Raw genomic sequence first — 14281 nt, 5'->3', positions numbered from 1 at the left:
TTGAAGGATTGATCTATAGCGTCAGTCACATGAGAGAGGACGAGAGGGCTTTTTTGTTTACTCAACATTCTTCAGGTTTCATTTCTCTGTCGAAGCTTTACGCTACTGGTTTAAGCAGAAAATGTGGACGTATTTTCTAATACCTTACCTGATGTTGTTTTACTTCAGTGGAGGTAAGTAAATACTATAACGATATAGTTACGTATTTAAAAATCAACGAGATACTATCAAAAGATTGTACGTGGCAAGACCTCTTGCAAGGAATTGGTTTTGTTTCACTTTTCACACTGAAAGTATGAACTCTTAACGATGTTTCATGGATGACCACCCGATCCAAGAAACATATTCAACACGTCCGTGTTTTGTGATACATTTCGCGTCGTAGCTTGTAGTGATTTTTGCGTGAAAGCTCTTGAATGTATCCCTCTCGGGAGACATGTCAGTTTCATCAACTGCTTCACAAAGGACAATTAATTTCTCTGAAAGGTGGTGCAGGACACTTTATAGTTTTTTGATAGCATGTCAAGCGACCACCTACTACTGGCAAAACAGTCTTATCTAGAACAAATTAATTTGTTTGAAAGAATCCCAACCACCATCACCCTATATAAGGGTAAATATGAATAAATATACAGTGATGATACCTGGTGTTCGCGAAAAGGTGAGTCTAACAGTTTAACATGGGTATACTGACTCCGAGCCGACCAGTCCTTTTTTTTCCCTAAATGCCGAGCGCCAGGTAGAATATAAAGTACCATCTTTTAACGTCTTTTCGTAAGACTTTTGGGATCGCACCCACGACCTTCCATTCTCCGGGTAGACGCTCTACCACTGGACCACGAAGGCGGTCCCTTGCAAAGTCGAGTCAGTTGTTCACCTGAAAAAGCACATGGTATACATGTGTCAATCAAAATCGGGAATTACATTGAACATCATTTTTGTCACTAATGTTTGAAATTTGGAAATATTCTCCACATGTCTACCATAAAACTTCTTAAGAGCTTTAATGTGGCCTTGAGACGAAGGGAAAGTTGACTATTGGAAAGTTGAAGTCATCCCCCTTGTCATACAGTCTTGTGGAGAGTTTTTTGTCACTCCGAATCTTTATGCACAGATATAAAATTTAATATGAAACAGGTGAAGCGGTCACACTTATCTCTTTTGTTTCTTGTTCAGGTTGGTAAATCAGTGGAAGGGAATTGACTATTTGACGGTTATTGAACGATATCAGATCATCGCTATACCTGACGCTTAATTAAAATACTTGGCAAAATTACCTTATTTTGACTTTGCCAATCCGAGCAGAAATTCAGATTCATATGCTAATGGTCAACAAGTCAACAAGACGGGGAGCACAGTTGGTGCCCATTGGGATGTCTCCTTCTTGCCTTAATGTCTTTATTCTAAACGTTTGCATAGACGATTTCAATGAGGACGTCCAACATTTCACATACTGTTTCCTCAGTAAACCTCAGATGGCATTTACTTTCATTTTTGACAAATTGTCCTGAACCTCTGAAATGGGATCTGTAACTATATCTCTGGTCACCACGTTTTGTAACAAATGCCCCATGCAACAAGGAATGAAGTCTTTCCTTAGGTTTGTCATATGGAATAGTGGTGTACAAAGTTTAAAAAACAATAGTTTTGACAGAATTGAACTTGGTTCATTTCTAAAATTGCAAAACGGCAAGCAAATCCTTTGAGTTTTTTAGAAGCCAAATGGTATTAATTGAACTCTAATACTTTCTGTGAATATAAAAAGCCCTTCCTTGTTTCTATTAAGGATTATGATTAATCTCTGAAACAGGGATTCGGTGGTACATTCTTAGTACTACGCATTTCTATTTGATTTTTGGAATATTGCTGAGTGCGGCGTTAAACAACAAACAAACATTACGATGTTGATACCAGTGGTACATCGTTTTGGAAATTTCGTCCTCAGTTAACTTAATGGCCTTCTATATGGCATTATTTGATATGTCACTTATACCAAGTTCCTCGTTAGACCCGTGAAGATTCCGGGGTAGAATAGGTCTTCAGCAACCCATGCTTGCCGTAAAAGGTGACTATGCTTGTCGTAAGAGGCGGCTAACGGGATCAGGTGGTCAGGCTCGCTGGTTGATGCATGTCATCGTATCTCAATTGCGTGGATCGATGTTCATGATATTAATCACTGGATTGTCTTGTTTAGACTCGAATATTTACAGACCGCCGTCAGACAGCTGGAATATTGCTGAGTGCGGCGTTAAACAACAAACCAACCACCCAACCTCGTTCAAGCAATTTCATACAACTACAAACCTTTCATGGAGGATAGCCACAGGACAGCTTGCATGGACAGAATGGGTTTATTCGGATTCTGTATCCTCTTTTTCAGTTTGAGAATTCTATTAATGACAACATCACGCACCGACTGAGAGACATTCAACAGGTCCCTATTCTCCTTTGGCTCATCTTTTGGTATATGCTTCAACAGCACTCATAATGATTTTAAAGCTGTGATCCCAATGGGTAGGAGGCTGCTCACGATATTTTAGTCCATATTTGAATAACTGACGAAGGTTGTTATAATCAACAATAGACAAGTCACCTGTAATTGTATGACCTACAGGTTGGTTGCAGTATGATGAGATGATAAACATCATACAACAACAGCAACAAAAATATACATGGTCAGTCACATTGTTTTTATCTATGACTTTCATACGAATATGAATACAATTAAGATTTTGATTCTTTGTGTTGCAGATGTTGAAGGGGTGTGTCAGAATGACGAAACTGACGCTCTGTGCAATCAACGTGCATCTGATGGCGAGTGCTACTTTAGGAGTGTGTCCATGGGATGTCAATGCGCTCTTGCTTGTCAGAGTCTTTCATCCTGTCCAAGTAAGATCTACACCTCTTGCCGTATTGTGTAATTATCATGAATTACGTTATCAAAATATTTAAATATTACATATTACATATAACTAACGTATATCATCGTACTATGGTACAGTTAATTTTAAACTATTTTCTTTAGTTTTTATATGGTTTCTAATCAACTATCAATCATGTTGAACATTTATACATGTAGATGGTAAGATAGACATGGATCATGTAAATTACGGAGTATTAGAAACTGGTTCATTGAATTGAATATATTATATTATTTGGTGCGAAAAGATTCATAAATTGTGATGACCCATCTGGCAACCTTACGTTTGTGTCTAGATCTTGTCATTGCGTCTGATGTTCTCCTGCAAATGTAGTACATGTGTGTGTGTGTGTGTGTGTGTGTGTGTGTGTGTGTTTTGTTTGTTTGTTCGTTGTTTAACGCCGCAGTCAGCAATATCCCAGCTATATGCCTGCGGTCTGCAAATAATCGACTCTGGCCCGTAGACAATTCAGTGATTGACATCATGAGCATCGATCCACGCAATTGGGATAGGATGACTTGCATCAACCAAGTCAGCGAGCCTGACCACCCGATGCCGTTAGTCGCCTCTTACGACAAGCATACTCGCGATTTACGGCAAGAATGGTGTGTGTGTGTGTGTGTGTGTGTGTGTGTGTGTGTGTGTGTGTGTGTGTGTGTGTGTGTACTAGTCCGGCCAGGTGCCGGTTTTTAAGTGCTAGTACACTGAGATACAGCATGAATACCCTACCCAGACACAGTATACTGCACCGAGCCGACCAGACCTTCATCCCTTTAATGCCGAGCACCAGGCAGGGTACTTTCTTTCATCATCTTTCGCCGGACAGACGCTCTATCCGCTTGACCACGGTGGAACCATTGTGAAGCTCTGTCAGTTTCTTTGTGTGGGGTGCATAGTGACACATTTTAACAAATGAATTCAATCAACTGGGAATGGTTGCCTTTTACGTTGAAGTGTGTATGTTTTGCCGCAATTGTTTTTCGACATCTTCAGTAAGTATATCTAACGTTCCAGATCATCCATCTGATGGCGACACTGACTGCTCGTGTAAAATTGCACATATTGTCGGCGAATGTGGCGTGAACAAGACCAAGTGCCCACACACGTGTCACCTCAGAGACGGTGAGGCTCCAATTTGTTTATTTTCAATCTTTGTTCAGTATCATGATTTGTTTGTTTGTTGTGTAACGCCGCACTCAGCAATATTCCAGCTATATGACGGCGATCTGTAAATAATCGAGTCTGGACCAGACAATGCAGTATTGATGTCATGAGCATCGATCTACGCAATTGGGATACAGCGAGTCAGCGAGTCTGACCACCCGATCCCGTTAGTCGCCTCTTACGTACGGCACACATAGTCGTCTTTTACGGTAAGCATGGGTTGCTGAAGACCTATCCTTTCCCGGATCTTCACGGGTCTTTTCATTAACAAATATCGATTGATTGATATCGTCATAAAAAAACGGTAACGGTAGATCAAAATCCATATCAATAACAAAGTACAGGTCAATATCAAATCCTGAGTTTGGTTGTACGCCACGTTTGGCAGTAACCCAATCGTAACACTGCAGGGGACACACGAATAGGTTTCATGCAAGTTAATGAATCCAAAAGCACTTCGGTCTGACCAACGGACGTTTTAGTCACTAGATTTGAAAGAACGCAAAGAGATAACAAATTCAAATTAATATAAACGAATATACTTCATCGATTTGTACAGTGCATTGTAACCACATTCGTGACCTGCGAATGGTCGATAAATTACCGTATTCTGTCTAAACCAGGGCCTGATTTTACTTTAAATATAGGAAAAACGTTTTATTAAAAGCCTTGTATTTTCGAGTTTATTGTGCCTTTCACAATCTGGAAAGGATAGGGTTATTGTAAGTAGCGAGTGCAGGTGTAGAGCAAGACACGCGGACCCTTTTCGCGAATACCTGGTGTTAATACTGATTAACAGTGTTCCTTCTTATCATTTTTATGCCTACATGTATTTTGCCTTTTGGGCCCTGTGGAATCTGTTTCGGCAAATATTCATTTAAGTTCCTCAGTATATGTGTGTCGTTATTTAAACCGGTAAGGGGGGCACGGGTGGCCCAGGCGCCCCGATTCGCCGTGCAGAGTTGCGTCCCTTGGGCACGCCAGAAACCTATGATATTGTTGGTTCGAATCCCGGTTCGCTCCGATTATGTTTCTAGGTTTGTCAGCACCATACCCGTGCTCATGGGTTTCCCCGAAGTGGTAAACGTCTGAGACCTGCATCACTTCGGGCTTTCCTCACACATTAAGCTGGCACGCAGCGATATAACTTGAATACTGTAATACTTTAAACCCAACTCAACAACTCACTCACTCACTCAATTAAACCGGTAAGGTGAGGTGTCCGATGCATACACTGTTCAATTGATTATTTTAATGTCTCAATTCGCCTGAGCTCGTAAAATCAGCCTGTCCTACATATAGATGGCAACTGTATCCTGGTAATAAAATTTACACTGTTGCGATGTAATGTAAGGTCTGCGGGGTTCCATTTTATAACGAGCGTACAAATTGTTTCATTTCATTTAATACTGCGACGAACCGTTGTGGATGGTAACCGGAAACCGGTATATTGTGTCCAGATGATTTATATCATTCTATTGCATTCCTCCATAAGCATGTATTGTGTTTAAAATATAAGATAAATCGCAAAGAACAATGACGAACGAAGTGTGGTTTATTTCACGAGAAAACATTGATCGTTCATGACGTCAAGTCAGGAGATCCGAACATGCTCTTGCAACTTGGTGACGTCGTATATTGGACGACGTTATTATTGAGAGGGGGGGATTTAGTGGGTTGTTCCCCATAGATGTAGCTGGACAAGGCAGATATACGCGATGGCCGAACGATCGCATCCAAACGTGGGAGGGATATGACAATCGTTATTGGGAAATTAAGGTACAGGTAACCGACTTGAGGATTGTGATAATATTGTGGAAATACACGCCTGTGCAGAAAATGGACTTTCTTAAATAACTGCCAGCAAAGAGAAAATAACACGAAAGCCAATTTTTCTTTAACGATAGGTCGAGTAGAAGGCGATATTGACAAGGAAATACACCATGATGTTGGGCGTAAAATGGTAGATAAAACTGTGACGAGGGTTGAAAGATAAGTTCTGAGCCTCATAGAAGGAGTAGATATGTACACATGTCTGTCTTCTTTGAACAGTCCACAACGAAATATATAATGGAATTCGTCGGCAATAGCTAGTGATTTACATAATGAACCAGTTCCGTGTTCTATCGTCGATATATTGATGATATAATGCTGATGCGACGTCAAACGTTTAATTCACTCACTCTAAGCAGTTCCAACAGACTGCTCCAACAGGTACATAATGAATTGTAGTTATGTAAAATAGGTTAAGAAATCGCTGTTTAATATAGTAAATATTTGTTAGGGATGGAAGTTGTTTAACAAATTGATAGCGCGTACCTGTCGAACTAGCTAAAAGGTCACTTCTCCGTTTTTGATAAAATGTAATGATCCTTTATCACTCTTTTAACAGTTATGGCAATCCAATCGTTATGAAAATATTGAGGTACGAGAAATCCTTCGGTCATGCCGCAGTAATTAATTAACTGCTCTGTACAGGTTAGCCAAGGGTAAACAGTCGAGTTTGCACCACGATCAACTATCATTAAGTTGTATTATACGATTTGTCGAGTAACTTTCTATTGAAAGGTAAGGTTATCTAAAAAACCTGTATCAATTACATTCAAGAGAAGTAAGGACTGTAGACACAGCAGTTAGCCGTCCTCATTGGAACACTGTACATTAATTCTGCTGCATTGTGTTTTATGCATGAAAGATTCCTTATCATTGAGAAAAATCGAGACATTCGTGCCTTGCCTTGTCAAGATGGCCGAAACGATGAACTAGGCGGGAGACATTTAAAAAATGTTTTATTGAACGTATCACGATATATCATCATTGCTGATCATTGAATGGTGACAATAAAGGTAAATCGAATAGACATGGACGTAAATAATTGAAGAATGTTCAATAAATAAATAATGTATTTCTGTATTTAGGTCCATGGGTTCATATACATACAAATAAAACACGGTTAAATTCACATAGTCAGTACATATGTATAGCACTGCAATTAATGAATTATAGATTTATGACTATTGCTCACGTAGGCCTTTACATCTCTTTTCATAAAGCATGGTAAATATAGAGACACAACATTTTTAACTTATAGGTACTATATGTGAGAAGAAGTTTCCTTAAATTAATACAATTAACAAGTAAATTTGTGCTAGATATTTCATTCTAATTTCATCATAAGCTGGACATATAAACATGAAATGAAATTCTTCTTCTATACCGAATTTAGATCATGGACATACTCCCAGTGTGATATAGATTCTTTGACACCTACCTTCGTTTATTTTGAAAGGTAGCAGCCCTGCTCTGAATTTAACTAATGTTTTTCGAAGTTTGAAGTCAACAATAGCTTTAGAATATTTCTCGGGTGGAAGCAAAGTTTTAAATTTCCTATTCTAACTAATCCTTGGACTACCTTAACGGACCGATCTCTAAGTAATTAATGTCTAGTGGCCGTTTCTCAAATATATTAATGAAATATACGGGTCTGTGACAGCCAAATAAACCCAAATGTTGTTAAATGTAAGTCTTGACGCCGGTCGGGGACGATAGTTTTGTCCATTAGAATGGGTAACAGGGAACATGTTCTGTCACATTCAGTCAAAACACCTGACTGTTTTCAAAGTTTGCCAAAACCCTGAGAAAATGTTTAGTGTGTTTAGTGATATGAAGTTTTCATTAACAAAGATTCAATCTGTATTTATTCACGATAGGCAATTCCCCGCGTTTTCCCTGGGGATGTGGAAATATTTCGGCAGTGTTGACATCATTTCTAGCAGACTTCGCGACAAAAAAACGCATTGAAAAAACATTCTATTGGACATACCAGGTGTCCTGAATAAAAACATATTTTCGGCTATTCCTTTCTAAAAAAAATTGTGTGTGGTCATATTCTCTTCCTTAGAAAAGAATTGATTTAGCGCCATTCTCATATATTATCAACCACCCAATGTCAGTGTTTTGAAGGGAATATAAATTCATGTGTAATCGGTTATATTCTAACTCTAAATTCACTCAATTTTAGGAGACGACAGGGGTAGCCCAGTGGCTTTTGCCTACGCTCGTTACGGGTTCGATTCCCGAGTGTCCACCACCGTGATATTGCTGGAATATTGCAACAAGCAGACTAATGCCACACCATATTTATTCCTTCATCCTGAAAATCTGTGCGGTCTTTTAGGTGGCCCCACATAATTAGTTTCATTCTCTTATCACATATTGCACACCTTTGCACCAAATGGCTGTATAAAATCATAACACGTGGTTACATATATCCAACAAACATCTGGTTTCCCATCTGTCGGTTTCAGCACAACGGACACGCAATTGTAAATGGAGATATCATGTTATTGACGGGGGGTGGATGTGTAAATGTGATGGCTACATTGATGAGTAATTCCAGTGTAGTGGAATTGATTGTTTGTCAATAACAAGGGACCCATTCACATTGTTTGATAAAAACATATCACAGAATTAATTTCAAAATCCACTTACTCAAGTTCAAGCGTCAGCGATTTTCGACGGATGCCATGCAGAACCCGCCAGCATTCTTTCCATGAGGGCCATTCAGCTTATATTTACGCCATGTGGTTTGAACACTGACAACACGTGGTACGGTGATGCCCTTGTTAGATAATTACAATTTAACAGGATCGAGATGACAAAAAACACAGTTCTGTTCATTGGTCCATGATAATTCCTGGTGTTTCTTCTTCACTGTAAATGCAGCTTCACGGTGATCCAAATGTTTCTTGAGTGTAATTTCCACTTTTCAATGAGCATCGATCCACGCAACTGGGACAGCAACAGCAAGATAGCATTAGACTTTGACAATTGATTACTTATTAATGTACCATAGGAACCGCGATAGATTTCTAAGGGCTGCAACTGTAGAGTGTGCAAAAGGGTAATTATACATTCTCACAGTGTTAAATATCGTATTCCATTATCAGTAAGCAAGGGATGTATAACACGCTGGAAAACATATGGTAAATACAAGATTTAAAATGTTTCAGTTGTCACATGTGACGGTCTGGAGGTGGTGTCTGGTGCGGCCGCTTCCAGAACCAACCCCCGGTATCTTGACATCGTCACCTACAACTGCCTCCCTGGATACGACTTCGTCAACGGAAGCAGCGGGAAGAGAGTATGCACGGAAGATGGGAGCTGGTTTAAACACGTGGTTGATGGGACGGCGCCATATTGTAAAAGTAAGAGTCATATCACTTATTCTCTTTACTGACTAAACGAGTTTATTACAACGCCGAAATCACTTGTGAATAATTACTGATCGTCAGATATGAAGTATATACACCTTATTTTGTAACAGGATGAATTTATATATTTATCTGTGAATCGATATTTTACGAGACAAAGTTGCTATTTCAATGGGGTGAAATGACAGTTTATGCCGGAACTACTTTCCATCTCACTCCATGACACTTTAGTTTCCGGAGTAGGTTCTTAAATATCAATTTGAAAATAGCAAATAAAAATAACATTTTGGTCTTTTCTAAACAAAATACATTTCTTTACCTCATCTAGTGACTTGCGACACTGCATAACACCATAAGGGAACACCTGTCATTCAGCTTATTCAATGAAATGACCAGGTTTGTTGCACGAGTAAAATCTACTGATTGCAAACAAGGCAAACACAATCTGTGCACATTGCACATGACAATATCGTCCACGGCCCTGGTTACTTGCATGCGCCAACCGCCGTCATATGGCTTGAATATTGCTGACTGCGGCGTTAAACAACAAAAAAACTTTTTAAAAACTGCGCCAATAAACGTTACATGGTTCACTGAGCTGGTACAGCTAAGGCAAATGCCTTCAAAAGTGTACAAAACAGAAGAATGCCGCGCTACATGCATATACTAAATTCATAAAAGTCCATAGCATCGCTCAGCGTCATTTTTAACAGAACATATGCAATGCCTAATGGCAATTCGCCTTAGTCTGAATGAATGTGATATAACACCAATCAAAGTATATGCATATTGTGTATCACATGCTCTTTTGTTTATCTAAAGAGATATCTTGCGGTTTGAGCCCATCATTCGAGAACGTCACAGCATCCCATGATGATGGCGTGTTTGGCGACGTCATATCATACTCTTGCAACACGCACTACATACAAGTGGGCGGTAGTAACGGCAGTATGCGGTGCAACGAGACGGGAAGTTGGGACCCGGACCTGGTGTATGGGGACCTACCATTATGTGAAGGTAGGACCTTGTTTAATGTTTGCTTCTAATCGTTCATAGATCCCATTAAGTCATCCGTGAACATCCGGGTTACAATTGGTCTTCAGCAACCGTGCTTTTCGTCAGTGACGACCAACGGGACTGGATGGTGAGGCTCGCTGACTTGGTTGATGCATGTCATCGTATCCCACTTGCGAAGATCGATGTTAATGATGTCAATCATTGGATTGTCTGGTTCAGATTGATTATTTAACGACCGGTATCATATATCTTCAATCTTGTTTAGTGCGACGTTAAACAAGAAAAACAAACAAACAAACAAATTATGTCCTGTCATTTTATGCTGCTAAAAAAACCAATAAAACACCACTTTGGGACATATGGGGTTCGCGTGCAACATGAAAGTAATTTTTGTATTGGACTAACGTGGAGTTCATGCATCGCATCAAGTGGCGCACGAGCAAACCTTGATGTTGTTATGGACTCCACGGCTTATTCATGAGTGAAACTTTGCGAGCTGTATGCACGAACAAGGGATCATAGTTCCACTTAAAGAAGTTATCGCCACATGCATGATTGAAGCTGTCTAACCACAAAATGCGTTTGCCAGACACTTAGAAAATCTAAAAGTGTGACTGATGGAAGGATATTGCTAACGGGTGGGGCTAAGATTAGGGTGGGAAGAAGGCCCGGAAGACTACTCCCAGTCAGGATGGGTACATACGTACTACTTCGTTGATGAACAGATTCGCTTTTGCAACAGAACTGAGCGACAACTCCAGGGTTGCCACAGGAACCCGACTTTCGACGTCTATGACACGAAACAGGTTGAAATCTGCGGGTCTGAAATCAATACGTCCTTTTAGAGAAGTGATATTTGTAATAGAAACACATGGATCATATACTAAAATCATTAAATTCCATGGAATCGCTAAGTGTCATTCTAACAGAACATATACAATGCCCAATGGCAATTCGCCTTGGCCGGAATGAATGTAGTATAAATCCAATATAACTAAATGCATATTGGGTATCACATTAGTTTTTTTGTTAACCTAAAGAGATATCTTGCGGTTTGAGCCCATCATTCGAGAACGTCACAGCGTCCCATGGTGATGGCGTGTTTGGCGACGTCATATCATACTCTTGCAACACCCTCTACATACAAGTGGGCGGTAGTAACGGCAGTATGCGGTGCAACGAGACGGGAAGTTGGGACCCGGACCTGGTGTATGGGGACCTACCATTATGTGAAGGTAGGACCTTGTTTAGTGTTGGATTCTAATCGTTCATAGATCCCATGGGGCGGTCGGGTAACCTATTGGTTAAAACGTTCGCTCGTCACACCGAAGATCCGGGTTCGATTCCTGACATGGGTACAATGTGTGAAGCCCATTTCTGGTGTTCCCCACCGTGATATTGCTGGAATATTGCTATAAGCGGCGTAAAACCATACTCACTCACTCATAGATCCCATCACGTCACCCGTGGATATCCGGGTTAGATTTGGTCTTCAGCAACCATGCTTGTCGTCAGAGGCGACTAACGGGACTGGATTGTGAGGCTCGCTGACTTGGTTGATGCATGTCATCGTAGCCCACTTGCGTAGATCGATGTTCATGATGTCAATCACTGGATTGTCTGGTCTAGACACGATTATTTACAGACCGCCAACATATATCTTGAATCTTGCTCAGTGCGAGGTTAAACAAGAATAAAAAACCCAAACAAATTACGTCTTGTCGTTTTATGCTACTATCAAAACACAACACATCGCTTTGGGACAGTTGGGGTTCCGCGTGCAACGTGAGAATAAATTTTCATTTGACTGACGTGGAGTTCATGCATCATGTCAACAGGCGAACGAGCATATTTTCCAACCCCGCTGTTGTTATGGACTGCACGGATTATACATGGGCAGATTCGCGGAGTCAAGTATCATGCTGTGAGCTCTCTTTAGTTTGTTTAGGGGCGGTAGGGTAGCCTAGTGGTTAAAGTGTTCGCTCATCACGCCGAAGGCTCGGGTTCGATTCCCCACATCGGTACAATTTATATTTTACTTTGGGACATCCTTGTCGTAAATGTTTTCTCTTCGTGTGGGAGACAAGGGGTCGACTCCTCGCATGGGTGTTTCTGTTGAGATTTTGCTAAATTATACACTATTGTTGACTTACCCTAACGTTTGTCTTTCAGAAATATCCACGACTAATTACATGTCAGCGTCTAGTGTCCCCGTCGCCCATAACGCCGCGTCAACGTTGACGTCTGCAGCCACGTCAGTAGCTTCTGCTTCTTTTACGGATGCTTCGTTTAGTATACTCACAGATCACTGGAGCGACTCGGGCAGCATCCCAACATCGTCTACACCAACACCGTACACTGCGATACCGTCAGAGTACACACTTCTGCCACCGACGCTTTCTGAAATGGTTACATCTACTTCAGCCACTGTACCATCGCTGACGTCAACACTCGCTGTATCATTATCAACTTCATATAACATCGACGATGCAACTGTACTTGTTGTACACTGTTTCCCCGTTAATGTGACGCGTTCTTCAGACGCGTATACTGAAAATATTCCAATCACGAAGAAATTTGTTCCTAGACTGAAAGAAGCTAAAGGAGGTAAAGCTCTGGGTTCTGTGGCCATTATAATACTGGTGTCAAGCATGCTGTGTGTTGTGATAGTCGATTTAATGAGCATTAAACGGCATTGCAAATCTTTCAAGACAAATCTGCGGGCAATGAAAATACGATGTCGGGAAGTTTCCAATGATGACGTCGTGCACTTTGAAGAAACCAAACCGACTGGAACGAAAGCAGCTGACGACAGCGACAAGGTCGACTCAGTTGTTGAGATCTCCTGACAAAACCTGTATTTGAGATGAAGTATTTGAGAATGCTGTGATGAGTCGCGCTGTAAAATACCCTGTAATACATAACAGTGAAACTAAAAATATTTCAGCTCTACATACATTTGACGCTATCAACATGTGCTGCGTGGAATGTATGCAATAAATAAATATGTTGTTGTTATTCTTATTATTATCCCTATTATAATTACCAACATTACTTGTGTTGTTGCTGCAAAATGATGATGACAACGACGACAATGACGACAATCATTATTATTATTATTATTATTATTATTATTATGGGTGATCCTGGCACAGTGAGGCTGGTTAGACTCATCAGCTCAGGGCCCTTGCCCCCTCTACACGCAGCCAAGACAGCGAATGGGACTTCTCCCAGGAAGCGGTGCCTAGTCGAACCCACCCAGAACTTTTCGGAGAATATGCAGACTCCCCAACAATACAGCCTTCTGCATTACCCAGATTGTCAAAAGGGCTGTATTCCTGGTAGCAAACCCGGGTACTCGCCCAATTTATTATTATTACTAGTAGTAGTAGTAGTAGTAGTAGTAGTAGCAGTATGTACAGATTAAAATTAAAAAATGCAGCAACGATGGTTTGGGTGATCCTGGCACAGTCAGGCTGGTTAGGCTCATCATAAGCTCGCGAATGTAACTCCTCCCAGGAAGCGTTGCCTCGTCGAACCCACCAAGAACTTTTCGGGGAATGTGAAGACTCCCCATGCCAACACTGCAGCCTTGTACATTACCCAGATTGTCAGAAGGGTTGTATTCCTGGTAGCAAACCCGGGTACTCCCAATGTCAGTCAACAGATTGGGAACTTCCAAACCTAAGGCTCCGAGAACAATGGGGAGTCGGACAACTTGGTACTTAGGATACAAGCGTGACATTTCGAAAGCGAGTTCTGCATATATCCCATTATTACTGGTAAATATAAGCGATTGAGGGAAGAGCGAGGGCGGTCGTATCTATTGTCTGACATTATTCTTCGTGTGAGGGTGTCAGCACCCTGTCTTTCTTGTTTCGTCCATTTTAGAAAGTAATGTTTTGTTACATTGCTGCGAACATGTTTGATCTGCATAGATGATTTGATATATTTACTAGTAACAGC

The 14281-nt window shown here is 40.7% G+C and overlaps 1 protein-coding gene across 1 annotated transcript; it reads left to right on the top strand.

Annotated features, from left to right (window-relative positions):
* LOC124148108 (sushi, von Willebrand factor type A, EGF and pentraxin domain-containing protein 1-like) lies at positions 1–13288 on the top strand. Its single transcript, XM_048388312.1, has 7 exons — positions 1–173; positions 2752–2889; positions 3936–4043; positions 9098–9292; positions 10121–10315; positions 11356–11550; positions 12488–13288. The coding sequence occupies exons 1-7, from the start codon at positions 122–124 to the stop codon at positions 13162–13164; spliced, it is 1560 nt and encodes a 519-aa protein (XP_048244269.1). The 5' UTR covers positions 1–121; the 3' UTR covers positions 13165–13288.
* The last annotated feature ends 993 nt before the right edge of the window (positions 13289–14281 follow it).

This window comes from Haliotis rufescens, unplaced genomic scaffold, assembly GCF_023055435.1.
Source record: "Haliotis rufescens isolate VD_foot unplaced genomic scaffold, xgHalRufe1.0.p SCAF_7, whole genome shotgun sequence".
NCBI lineage: Eukaryota > Metazoa > Mollusca > Gastropoda > Lepetellida > Haliotidae > Haliotis > Haliotis rufescens.
Note: the sequence above shows the minus strand (reverse complement) of the source record. Positions and strands in the feature narration are given on the sequence as shown.

Bases quoted from the DNA above. Each gene is read 5' to 3' on its own strand.
- LOC124148108 (XM_048388312.1), top strand. From the start codon at position 122: ATGTGGACGTATTTTCTAATACCTTACCTGATGTTGTTTTACTTCAGT. The intron at 174-2,751 runs GTAAGTAAATAC...TTTGTGTTGCAG, and splicing joins GTTGTTTTACTTCAGTGGAG to ATGTTGAAGGGGTGTGTCAG. The intron at 11,551-12,487 runs GTAGGACCTTGT...TTTGTCTTTCAG, and splicing joins GGACCTACCATTATGTGAAG to AAATATCCACGACTAATTAC.